We start from the raw sequence: 12,711 nt of genomic DNA, 5'->3' as shown, positions 1-12,711 counted from the left end.
TGGAGACATAACAACCAAGCATACTGCGTAGACTTTGGGTCCCAATTCTAACAAACCAACTGTAAACAGATACTTTTTGACACAGTTGGGAGAAATTTGCATGTAGACTGGGTTAGATCAGATCAAAGAATGGTTGTTAGATTTTTGGATGTGATAATGGCATGGTGGTTATGTCCTTGCTAGTTATACTTGAAATACTTATGAGTGAAATGACATGTATGGGATTTACTTAAAAATAATCCAGCCGCGAATGGGGTAGGGGGAGGGTGGAAGAGAAGGGGGGGAAGCAGGGCTGGGTGAGTGAAATAGATGAAACAAGATTAGCAAAGTGTTGATAATTTTTGAAACTGGTTTTGTGTGAGTTCATGATACCATTTCTTTATTCTTGTATGTATTTGAAAATCCCATAGTAAAAGTTAAAACAAAAAAGGATCATGGCTATGAGCTGGGGGGACCAAAGAGTCACAGCATGGAGTATGAAACCAGGGGAGTGATCTTTCCCCTTATTATCAGACTTTGTCCAAATGCCCTAGAGCTTAATTTATAGGGAAGCATCCAGCAAAGCTCTTGTAGTCCTCTCCTGACAGACGCCTTCTCTCTGCTCTGGAGAGTGACTTGATGTCTCCCCTCACAGGGATGGTAGAGATGATCCCCAACTCTGAGACCCTGCGCAAAATCCAGGTGGAGCACGGGGTGACCGGCTCCTTCAAGGACCGGCCCCTAGCCGACTGGCTGCAGAAGCACAACCCTGGGGAGGACGAGTACGAGAAGGTAGGATTGAAGCGTGGGGTGAAGCTGGGGTGGGATGTGCGTGACTCCGGCACACTATGTTCCCATAAGGCCCACACATGCAGAGAAGACAGCTCAGCTGTATTGGGAGGAAAGAAACACTCTTGGTTGACTGGTGCCTCCAGATGTCTAGAGGTGGGTCAAATGACTTTTGTAAGCTGACCAAGAACATCCCCTGGTATCCAACTGGGAAGCCTTCGCTGAGTTCCTCTGGCAGATTGAGTTTGGAGGAGGGGGCCCTCTTAGTCATGGATCCTATTCAGGTCCTCCTGTGTCCTGCGAGGAGTCCAGTGGTGCTTTGCAGAACAAGAGTTGGAAGAGACTTTAGAGATCATTTTATCCAACTCTTCTTTTCATAGATGTGAATTAAGACTCACTCATTTGTTCCCAGTTATGGAGCTGGTTTGTGACAAGCATGTAACCGGAAGCCAGGATTGAGGATAGATATGAGACAGAGATGATAGAAAAGGTAGCTGACCTTCCTTCCTCAGGCAGGGCTATACTGGATGGTAGGGCCTTGGTGACCTGCTGTGTTCTGTGGCTGGTCCACAGCTTCATGGCTCTTGCCTCTGGGTTAATTAAGTTTAGGGGAGAGAGTAAATCATAATAACCAAGCTCATAAGAGAATGACCATAAACCAGAAGCGATCCATATACTAATTTATATTGATCAATGGCTTTTATCCCTGAAGGAGAACCTACGTGGGCAGCCAAATTATAATCAGAATGTTGTTCAGTGAACATGTAATTAGATGATCTTCCGAGGCCTTAAGTGTTTGCATTCCCCAGGGTTTAATTCCTGGCCTGCCGTGCTCTTTGTACCCTTCTCGTGCCAGCTCATCATCTCTTATTACTTTACCGCCCACTTGCTGATGACTTCCAAAGCCATTCCCTCTTCCGTCTCTCACCACCCGATTGCTGGACCTCTCCGCTTGTGTTTCACCTGTACGTCAAACTCAGTATAGGCAAAACCGAGCTTTCTGTCTCTCCTTGTCCTCTTGAACCCTGCTTTTTTGTGTTTCCTGGATGGTATGACTCTCTCTGTGCAGTCACCCAAGACAGAGCCATGAGTCTTCTTGATGTTTCCTTCTGCCTCTCCTCTGCTTTACCAAGCCCTGTTCCCCAGATGTCTCTTGAATCTGTCCTCTTCTTACAATTTCTTTCAGCCATTTGCTTTCTGTCCCCTGAACTACTGGACTGCCTCTCCTCCTTCCATTACCATCCTCTGCTTGATTTCAGAGTCTTTTAAAATAAGGTGCAAACTGCTCATGTCACTCCTTTGCTCTCAATTCTTCAAAGGCTCCCTGTGTCCTAAAAGATGAGTCCGTCATCCACAACATTGCCGCAAGGCCTTTTGTAATCCAGCCCTGCCTGCCCCTGTGGTCTCATCCACTGCACCTCCCCATCTTATGATAATTTATGCTGTAGTTTAGGGAGCTACTTGCATTTCTTCGATACCTTTAGACGATAGTATTTCCTTTGCCTGGAAAGCCCTTTCTTCCCTTTCCCATCCCTCAAAACCCACCCCCTGTATGTTGTAAATGTTAAGGTCCTCTACCCTTGGAAAGGAGCGATATTGTTTCCTCCCTCCCTCAACCCCATGTACTATTTATACTAACATGTATTTTTCAGGTATTAAGCAGCCACCATACAGCAGCACTGTGCTTGGTGCTGGAGTTATGATTACTCCTTGCCAATGTAATAAAGAGTCATAATAAATATTATAAAAGCTTGTACAACAAGAATACACACAGAGAGTAACTAACTCAGTGTCTCAGTGTTTAATATCCGTCTTTCAAAAATAGCTCTCAGCTCTTCTAGTCTTTCTGTTAGAATGATGCTGGTAGTTTCTTACGGTGCCTTCCAGGAGGAAAGAACTAGAGATATTTGTCTCTTGGCCACCTACTCAGCAAACAGAGTACCTCCATCCTATAAGTGAAACCCCTTAAATCAGGAGAGCTCTCTTTATACAGTGAGACTTCTTTCCAGTAAAAAGCCAACACCCTGCATAACTTAGGTGATGAGACTTTAGTTATTTACTCTGTGGCAGAGTACAGGCATATAGCTGCTTTGTAAGTCAAAATAGGATGCCTTTCAGGTAGAAAGACCATCTGTGACATGACGACAGGTTGATGGAGATGGTCAAGACTGGGAGTTGATGGGTTATACTTACTGAGTGGTTTCTTTTCAATTATATATTTCCCTATCATAGAAATCATCTTTTTCTTCCAGAAGGTACATTCTGTGATTTCTTTACAAACTTTCTATTCTTAACTTCCTAGGGATTAGTCAGCTGGTTTAATTTAACAAGTAGCCAGGGGATTTCTGTGTGTAGCTGGTTTTGAAGTAGGCCTGTGGAACAGCCAAGAGGCTGCTGGGAGATAAGATCCCTGGACCCTGGGAAAGTGAGAATACTAAGTTCTGAGTGAATGGTGCCTGTAGGGGCTCAATGGGGAGGAGTCAGTGCAGGCTGCTAAGATCTGGGAAAGGTGTGGAACTCAAGGAAGGTCCTTGAAGGCTGGGTGGCAGCTTGCAGAGGGAGGTGGGAAGGACATGTGTTCTATGAAGATTTCTCTCATTCCCAGCTTTGTCCATTCTTACTTGGCTGTGACAACTGTTGCCTCTGCTGATGAGTCTTTCTTGAGTTCTCGGGAATTCCAGAAACCTCACAAAGAGGATTTAGAGGATGAAAGGTGTCCATTCACTAATTCCATACATTTTTACTGGAAAGACAGATAAGGGGGCAAACGTTGACCAGATAAAATAAGGTAGACCCAACCCCTTACTCCCTCCCCTCCTGCTTTAAACTCAGAAATTGCTCTAACACATTTTACCAACTAGAGATGTCTGATTTTCAAGTGTAAAACATCCCCTAGAAGTGTTAAGCTGCCTCAGCTCTTCCTTGGAGTGAAGTGACTTTAATTAGATTAGCATTCATCTGTTACCAAGAACAGTGGAAATGGGAGTCATACTGGGGGCAGGGAGAAGGACAGAAGAATTCTGAGCAGGGTCAAGAAGAGGCCCTTAAGTCAGCTGCCTCAGTGCTGTGCTTGAGTTAAGGTCACCACAAACAGTTGGGAAAGTTGTAAACATCAGCCTTCCCCGATTATGGGCTGGTCAAGTCTGGGCTCCCGGATCAGTGCACTGTCTTTGCAACCAGTTTCCCAAGGAGAAAGAAAGGTACAGAAGGTGGTGAATTGCAGATAACGTGGTGGAGATATACCTATAAGCCTTCCATCTCCTTTTGCCCCATAAGATACAAGAGAAGTTTCTGTGTGCATCATTGTGTAAGTATGTGATGAAGGCTAAACAGGCAGATGTGAGAGCTGTTGGACTCATGAGAGAGGGGCAGGGCTGGCTGAATTCAGTCTGGCTGTGCCCCTGGGGTCCCTCCACACCAGCTTTATGTCCCCTCCTCCCCTCTGCCTTCCTTCTCCCAGGCTGTAGAGAACTTCATCTATTCTTGTGCTGGCTGCTGTGTGGCCACGTACGTCTTGGGCATCTGTGACCGACACAATGACAACATCATGCTGAAGACGACTGGCCACATGTTCCACATAGATTTTGGCCGTTTCCTGGGCCATGCCCAGATGTTCGGGAACATCAAGCGGTAAGTGGTCTCCTGAAGCCAGGATGTGCGTGTAGGCCAGGGAGGTCAGCGGAAATGGTTCGGAGCGGGAACACGAGCCCTTGATGGGAGGGCCCGCACTGCAGAGTGTGGTCCCTGGGCTGAGCAGCTTTGGAGAAGAGAAGACTGAGAAAGAGGTCAAGTCCTTTCAGGGCCTTGCGGAAGAGGGCAGGCACCAGCCATTCTCCCTCCCTGCTGAGGACTGAGCAAAGGGAAATGAGCCCAAACCCCAGCAAAAGGAAATACAACTAGATATCCAGGGAAAATATCACAAGCTCACAGGCAAGGAACCAATGAAGGATGTGTCTGGGGATTTTTTAAGATTAAGGGAGGAAAAGAAAAACGAAAATGTTAGAGGAGCCACATCTGTCCATTTCACACAGGTGTTGAGGGATGAGGAGAACCATCCCCTGACGCAGCCCACAAAGTGGGCTTCCTCCTTCATGTTGACCTTCTACCTGTGTGTTCCCCTTGGCCCAGGGACCGTGCCCCCTTTGTCTTCACCTCGGACATGGCGTATGTCATCAACGGGGGTGACAAGCCTTCCAGCCGCTTCCATGATTTTGTTGACCTTTGCTGCCAAGCCTACAACCTCATTCGCAAGCACACCCACCTCTTCCTCAACCTTCTGGGCCTGGTGAGGAGCTCCATCCCTTTCTGAACCCCTCCTTCTTATCATCTGGCACCATCTTTAAGACTCCCTTGTCTTGCTTCAAAGGATTTCTGGAGATCTACTTCTCTGAGCCCTAGGTAAAGGCAGGGCTCAGACCACTTGGAGACAGTGGTGTCTGCAGGTATCTGACTTCCTGCTCCAGCCCCCCCAGTTCCTGTGGACTGCTAGCCACTGCCCACAGCATCTGCCTGCCACCCTCTAGAAGGGTTAGGGAGCCTAGCTGTAGAAAATCTTGCCTTATGGTAAGGAAGAAGAAAGAATTCCTGGTTGTTACAGGCACCCTCTCTTCTTCTTTGCTCTTCTAGATGTTGTCCTGTGGGATCCCTGAGCTCTCAGACTTGGAAGACCTCAAGTATGTGTATGATGCCCTGAGGCCTCAGGACACAGAGGCCAATGCCACCACCTACTTCACCAGGTAAAACTCTGTACAAAACAGTGCTGCCCACTCTGGGTAGTTAATTTCCAGGCTGCCGGATTGGGAGGAGCAGGGCTAGGGAAACGGGAGAGGCTTAGCTCCGGTGGCAGAGCTTAGAGTTGACAACATGGGTCAGTTGTCCCAACTTTGCCTTTGACTTGGGTAAATCATTTTACTTCTCTCAGACTCAGTCTCCCGTCTGCACTTGGGTGCTGACCTTTATATAGAGGTATTGCGATCCCCTACTTGCATTCTCACCATGTCCTCGGTCAAGGATTTTGTCTATGGGGCAGTGTATAGTAGGGATTTTGTACTAGTTTTTAGCTCTCTGGATCAGAAGCTTCCCCCTTGTCAAAACATGGAATTCCATGGTTCCATTTTCCCATATTTGACTCTCTTAGACACACTTTGTGTGAAAGCAGGGAAGTGTCTGTATACTAATGTCTACTGTTTTGTCCGTTTTATTATGCACCCTTTTTGGAACTTAGCGAGCTAAATTTTCTCTGTTGGGTCTAATATAGTACCTTTCCTTTTGAACTAAAATCTCTGGATTGAGCTTTGTTTGGTGAGGTTCCATTGTACTGAACCTTGAAACTCAGTGTGACAACAGTATTTAGACATTTACATGGTGAGCCCACGGTGGCGTCCCTAATTCCTTCCTACCTTGGTTTAACTGTCTTTGGCTCAGGTGGGCAGTGGGGGGAGATAAGACCCCAAGGTTCACAGAAATAAACTGTATGCTGATCATTGTGTGTAATCATGCACTCTATGAGGATATCACACAGGGAAAATGATCTGATCTGAGCTGAGTATTAGTCTCAGGTGTCAGGGGATATTTCTCGAGATAGCTCTGCCAGGCATTGGGGACTTGGGTCCGTGGTCACATCCTTTTCTTCCCATCCTCCTGCAGGTTGATTGAGTCCAGCCTCGGCAGTGTAGCCACAAAGCTCAATTTTTTCATTCATAACCTGGCTCAGATGAAGTTCACAGGCTCAGACGACCGGCTGACCCTTTCCTTTGCTCCCCGAACGCACACTGTCAAGAGCTCTGGCCGCATCAGTGATGTGTTTCTCTGCCGCCACGAGAAGATCTTCCACCCCAACAAAGGCTACGTAAGTGTTTTCTCCGATCTGACCCTCCCTTGCTCCCCACTGCCCCAGCTTATTGGGGTTCTGACTGTTTCTTCCCTTCCGCACTGTGGGCGCTGGAGTTGACTGAGCACCCTGTGCTGGGAGCAGTCGCACACCACTTCCTTCTCCACTGCCCAAGTGGCCTGCCTACAATCAGGGAGCTGAGTTGGATGGCTGTTCCCTCTGAGTCAAGGGTCTTGTGAAACAAGGATTCTTGTTAATCTTTGCTTTCATTTTGCTGCATATGTATATTATCTTTGTCTCCATGAGAGACATTTTTATCCTCTTCCTTCTGGAAAGCGTAACTCCTCCAACACACATGCGTGCACACACACACACACACACACACACACACACACACACACACACTTCTGTCCCCTCACCTCCCCCCTTCATTGGGTGCAGAGGGTTTGGCAGGGCGTATTCTCTAAGATTTGGATTTTGCAGATTTATGTGGTAAAGGTGATGCGAGAGAATGCTCACGAGGCCACTTACATCCAGAGGACATTTGAGGAGTTCCAGGAATTACACAATAAGCTGCGGCTGCTCTTCCCTTCTTCCCTCCTGCCCAGGTAGCTGTTGCCTTTACTCTCTGCACTGAGGGATACTGGGGAGGGAGAGCGGATGGGGGCTGGGCAGGACTGCAGGAGTGAGAAACTGCCCTTTGGAGAAAAGACCTATGTCCTTGGTTTTCTCCTCCTGGCGATGAGTTTGATGACAAGTGCTCCCCCTGCTGGTCATGCTTTTCTGAGGCTCTCAAGAGGTCTTCCTCCAGCCTTGAAAATAAGCTTGGGTCCACCTGCCAGGAGAGCAACCTGGGTCTACAGGTAGGGGATTGACTGAATCTGAAGATTTTTCGAAGTTTCTAATCTTCTAAAGAGTAAAAGTATGTTTCAAGTAGATAAACAAAATGCGGTGTATATACAAAGTGGAATATTATTATACTGTATGATTCCACTTATATGAGGCACTTAGAGTAGTCAAATTCATAGAAACAGAAAGTAGAATGGTAGTTGCCAGGGGGAGGGAGCAAATGGGGAGTTGTTTAACGGGTATAGAGTTTCAGTCTTGCAAGATGAAAAGGGTTCTGGAGATGGATGGTGGTGATGTTTGCACAACAATGTGAGTGTACTTAATTCTGAACTGCACACTTAAAAATGGTTAAGACGGGGGACTTCCCTGGTGGTCTAGTGGTTAAGACTTCCCCTTCCAATGCAGGGGCTGTGGGTTCGATCCCCTGGTCGGGGAGCCAAGATCCCACATGCCTCCTGGCCAAAAAACCAAACAAAACAAAACATAAAACAGAAGCAATATTGTAACAAATTAAATAAAGGCTTTAAAAATGGTCCATATCAAAAATATATATATTTTAAAAAATGGTTAAGATGGTAAATTTTATGTTATGTGTATTTCACAACAATTCAAAAAAGCAATTTTTCAAATGAATTTTTACCTTGATGGGGAAAACTGGGGGCTCCAGAGCCGCTGAGGCACTTCTGGGGAGCTGTAGGACTCTGCTCAACAGTTTGGTTTTCTCATCCGGTGTCCTAGGAACTGTCTGGTGTGAGGTGCTGCGTGTGTGTCCTTGGCACAGACCTGGGGAGCTGGGGGAGGCATGGAGTCGGGGAAAGGTCCCTGGGAATGGAGGCTGGTGAGAAATGCAGATCGGGTGACTGAAAATGCAAGTGAAATGTGACTAAATCCTGTTGCCTCTTCATTATCTTTCTCCATCTTCCCCCTCCTGCGTCGCCACTGCCCACCTGCCGCCCAGCTTCCCTAGTCGCTTTGTGATTGGCCGCTCACGGGGAGAGGCGGTGGCGGAGCGGCGGAGGGAGGAGTTAAATGGCTACATCTGGCACTTGATCCACGCAGCCCCTGAGGTGGCCGAGGTGGGTGGCTGCCTCTGTTCCTGGCCGTCCCTGGCGCTGGTGGGGGGGTGGGGGATGCGGACGGAAGCGGGTGGCAATCATGGAGGGGACTTGGCTTTTCTGGGTCTGACTGTGTGCAGGAAGAGGTGGGTGGGTCGTGGCTCCAGCCCCACGGGACTATGCACAGAAATGCAGTGAAACACAAACATTCAGCTGGGCACGCGGAGAGACAGGTCCGTGTTAGGTGCTTGTAGTGAGCAAGAGCCTGAGGAAATGGAAGGTTTTGAGCAGGTTGAGTGTGTGTATCCACCTAGATTTTTTTTAAAACAAATGGTACTATAATGGGCATAAAGACAAATACAGTCATCCGGAGTCCCATCAGCCTAAAAAACCATCTAACCCCATTTCCATGTTTCCTTCCTATTTATCCATATATAAATGTGACTTTTATAGTTTTATAGTGGTCATAGCTTAAATATAATGCTATATTCTGTTCTTTTTTCACTTAAGTGTTTATAGTAAGCACAACTTTAAATATGTGTACCAAATTAATACACCAACTTGCAATACCATAATCTCTTTAACCATTCGCTTCTTGAAAGATATTTAGATCATTCCCCTCCCCCCTTTTTTCACTATTAATGCTAGAGTGGATATTTTCACACATTTTAGTTTTTGTTTTTGTTTTCCCTAATTGCTTAGTAAACATTCTCAAAAGTAGGATTCATGGGGCTTCCCTGGTGGCGCAGTGGTTGAGAATCTGCCTGCCAATGCAGGGGACACGGGTTCGAGCCCTGGTCTGGGAAGATCCCACATGCCACGGAGCAAGTAGGCCCGTGAGCCACAATTACTGAGCCTGCGCGTCTGGAGCCTGTGCTCCGCAACAAGAGAGGCCGCGATAGTGAGAGGCCCGCGCACCGCGATGAAGAGGGGCCCCCGCTCGCCACAACTAGAGAAAGCCCTCGCACAGAAACGAAGACCCAACACAGCCAAAAAAAATAAAATAAATAATAATAAAAAAATGAAAACTGACATGTGCTATTACAAAGTAGGTGCAGCTGAAGAAAAATGCTTTAAAAAAAAAAAAAAAAAAAGTAGGATTCATGGTCTTTGTCCAAGGCTGGGTCAGGCATTAGTTCCCCGACCAGGGGTTGAACCCGGGCCTGCCAGCAGTGAACCGCCAAGTCCTACCCATTGGGCTGCCTGGGAATTCCAAGAACAGACTGCTTTTGACCTGATGCGACCTACTTTTATTTGATTATTTTTCTTTTCTTTAAACTTTTGTATTATGAGAACTTTCAAAACATATAGAAAAATAGAGAAACAGTATAATGAATGCCTATATATCCATCACTTAAACAGTTATTATTTTGACATGTTTGCGTCATCTATTTTTTATGAAATATTTTAAAGTAAATCACAGACATCGTGACTTCTACCCCTAAGTACTTACTATGCATCTCTAAAAAACAAGGACATAATCTTACATAACTACACTGTCATTATATCACCCAAAACATAGTCCATATTCAAAATGTCCCTGTCATCTGCAAAATTCTTTTAACAGTTGGTTTGTTTGAGCCATGACCCAAACAAGAACTGCATATTACATTTGGTTGTCACATTTCATAGGTCTCTTTTAATGTGGAACAGTCCTTTTCCTTTTTTCACTGGGCCATTGTCTTACTGAGGAATGACCCTGTTTTCTGATTCCATTCCAGTGTGATTTGGTGTACACCTTCTTCCACCCCCTGTCCCGGGATGAGAAGGCTGCGGGCACCAGCCTGGCTCCCAAGTCCTCAGGTACAGTGCCTTCTCTGTGACATTTCTGCCAACCTCTCTGAACCATTCCCAAAGGTCATTTTTCCTGCCCCTGCCTCTTCCCAGTTCTCTTTCCTTGACTCGTCTCTGTTCCTTTGCTTACTGGCTAGAGAATCTGGTTTCCCACTCAGGCTGTGGGTCCACAGCTCCTTAAGCAGATTCCCCAGGGACTGGATATGCTTACACACTGGAATTGGATAGACGCCCCCAACCCAACTCTGAGTCATGTTCGCAGATGCCACTTGGCAGATCCCTGATGGGGTATCAGGACTCTGACGTGGAGTTACTGGCAGCGGGTCAGAAGAAAACAGAAATGTCTGCCTGGCACCAGATGGGGACAGGGCTGGCCTCATGACGTTTCTCAGTTTCCTTTGTCCTTACAGATGGCACATGGGCCCGGCCGGTCGGGAAGGTTGGGGGAGAGGTGAAGCTGTCCATCTCCTACAAAAACAACAAACTCTTCATCATGGTGATGCATATTCGGGGCTTGGTAAGTGCATACACAGTCCTCATTTGGATCTTTATCTTTCTTCTGGTACTTTTCTGACTGATCAGACCTTTCTGCCCCCCTCTCGTGAGAGTAACCACAAAGATTACTGAATGGGCCTGCTACTGTGCTAGGCCTATGGTATGACCAAGCAATACTAGACACAGCTTTTTACAACCTGTGGTCTTTGGCAAGTAGCCCAATTATTCTTAGCCTCGTTAAAATGAGGATAATGTTAGCACCTATCTCATAGGGTTGTTATAGGGATTAAATGAGATAATGCATGTAGAGCACTTGACATAGTGCCTTGTATTATTATTATGGTGATTATTATATGGGAGAGGCCCAAGGGGCGTATTTCCTGGTTATAGAGGTAAGGCAGCCATGTGACATCCTTCAAGCATAATCAAGGCAGAGTATAATCGCTAAATTTTTGCTATGATTCTAAGAACCTTGTGAGTGGAAGGGGAAGGGAACTCTTATTGAATACCCACAATGTGCTGGACTTTTGCAGGTTGGGGCATTAGTATGCAGCAGGAGGTACATGAACTTTGGAATCAGAGAGATCTGGGTTTCACTCTTACAGAATCATTCATTCATTATATTCAACAAATCTTCATCAACTGCCTACTATGTTCCAGGCACTGATACATTAGCTCTGGATACAAGGGTAAACAAAATAAAATCCCTGCCCTCAGGGAGCTTACATTCTAGTAGCAAGAGGCAGACAGACAAATAGTTAAGTTAAATATATGGCAAGTCAGATAGTGGTAAGTGCTCTGGCGAGAACTAAGGCAGAGAAGGAATACTGGGGTGGAATGAAGGTAGCAGCAATTTTGCAGAGTGGCCAGGGAAACCCTCATTGATGAGGAGGTATTTGGGCAGAGGTGGAAGGAGATGAGGGAGGGAGCCATGCACATACATCTGAGGGAGGATTGCTCCAGGCAGAGGGAGCAGTTAAACCCAAAAGCCCTAGTCAGGAGCCTGCTTGGGGCATGTCAGGAACTGCAGGAGGAGGCCAGTATGGCTGAAGCCCCTGGAGCAGAGGGGAGAATAGCAGATGGTGAGGTTGGAGAGGGCAGACCAGAGCCTTGGTCCCACAGTCAGGAGTGTGGCTTCTCCTTGAGTGAGATGGGAGCCATTGGAGGCTTTTGCGCAGAGGCGTGACAAGATCTGACTTAAGTTTTAAAAGGATCAGGCTGAGTGAATCACTAATTGGCTGACCTTGAACAAGCAACTTAATCTCTCTGACTCATTTCTCTACCTCTTAGGGGTTACTTGGATCAAAATAGACAAAAGTTACTGGGCAGAGATATCTGGGGACATAGTTCATTCAGAACAGACCAAGTTATGGCGTGCCCTGAGCATTCGTATACGAAGTATAGACTGGATATCATAGACAATCTGATTGATGTTTTAGGAGGACACCTAACGTTACCATGGTAGGTGTTTCTAGCAGAATGCAATGGGCTGGGAAACATAAATTATTGTGCATTGCAAGAAGCTAGGTGTGGGAGAAGAGGGTCTGGATCAGGGAGTGATCACAGGAATGGTGATAAAGAGACAGATAGAAAAACCTTCATCTTTTTCTCGGTTTTCATTCCCTTTGTAGCAACTGCTCCAGGATGGGAATGATCCCGACCCCTATGTCAAGATTTACCTCCTTCCTGACCCTCAGAAAACCACTAAGAAGAAAACCAAAGTGGCCCGGAAAACCTGCAACCCCACCTACAATGAGATGGTATGTGGGGAAGGTGCTGGGTGGGGCTGGGGTTGGCCGACTGTGCCAGTTTGTAAATAAAGTTGTATTGGGACGTGGCCATTACTATTCATTTAAGTCTTGTCTGTGGCTGCTTTCATGTTGTAGCAGCTGGGTTGAGTCATCGTGACATAGATCAGAA

At 46.6% G+C, this 12,711-nt stretch overlaps 1 protein-coding gene across 4 annotated transcripts in view; it reads left to right on the top strand.

The window, feature by feature from the left end:
• Window positions 1-12,711, top strand: part of PIK3C2B (phosphatidylinositol-4-phosphate 3-kinase catalytic subunit type 2 beta) — a 59,384-nt gene that overhangs the window by 45,390 nt on the left and 1,283 nt on the right. For all 4 annotated transcript variants that reach the window (XM_036856450.1, XM_036856441.1, XM_036856436.1 and 1 more), the window contains 10 exons: window positions 635-771; window positions 4,229-4,398; window positions 4,897-5,053; window positions 5,395-5,504; window positions 6,415-6,616; window positions 7,082-7,206; window positions 8,406-8,523; window positions 10,224-10,305; window positions 10,707-10,813; window positions 12,423-12,551. In XM_036856450.1, the coding sequence (XP_036712345.1) occupies window positions 635-771; window positions 4,229-4,398; window positions 4,897-5,053; window positions 5,395-5,504; window positions 6,415-6,616; window positions 7,082-7,206; window positions 8,406-8,523; window positions 10,224-10,305; window positions 10,707-10,813; window positions 12,423-12,551 (1,337 nt within the window). The remainder of the gene's footprint in view (window positions 1-634; window positions 772-4,228; window positions 4,399-4,896; window positions 5,054-5,394; window positions 5,505-6,414; window positions 6,617-7,081; window positions 7,207-8,405; window positions 8,524-10,223; window positions 10,306-10,706; window positions 10,814-12,422; window positions 12,552-12,711) is intronic.

The sequence above is a fragment of the Balaenoptera musculus genome, chromosome 1 (assembly GCF_009873245.2).
Source record: "Balaenoptera musculus isolate JJ_BM4_2016_0621 chromosome 1, mBalMus1.pri.v3, whole genome shotgun sequence".
NCBI lineage: Eukaryota > Metazoa > Chordata > Mammalia > Artiodactyla > Balaenopteridae > Balaenoptera > Balaenoptera musculus.
Note: the sequence above shows the minus strand (reverse complement) of the source record. Positions and strands in the feature narration are given on the sequence as shown.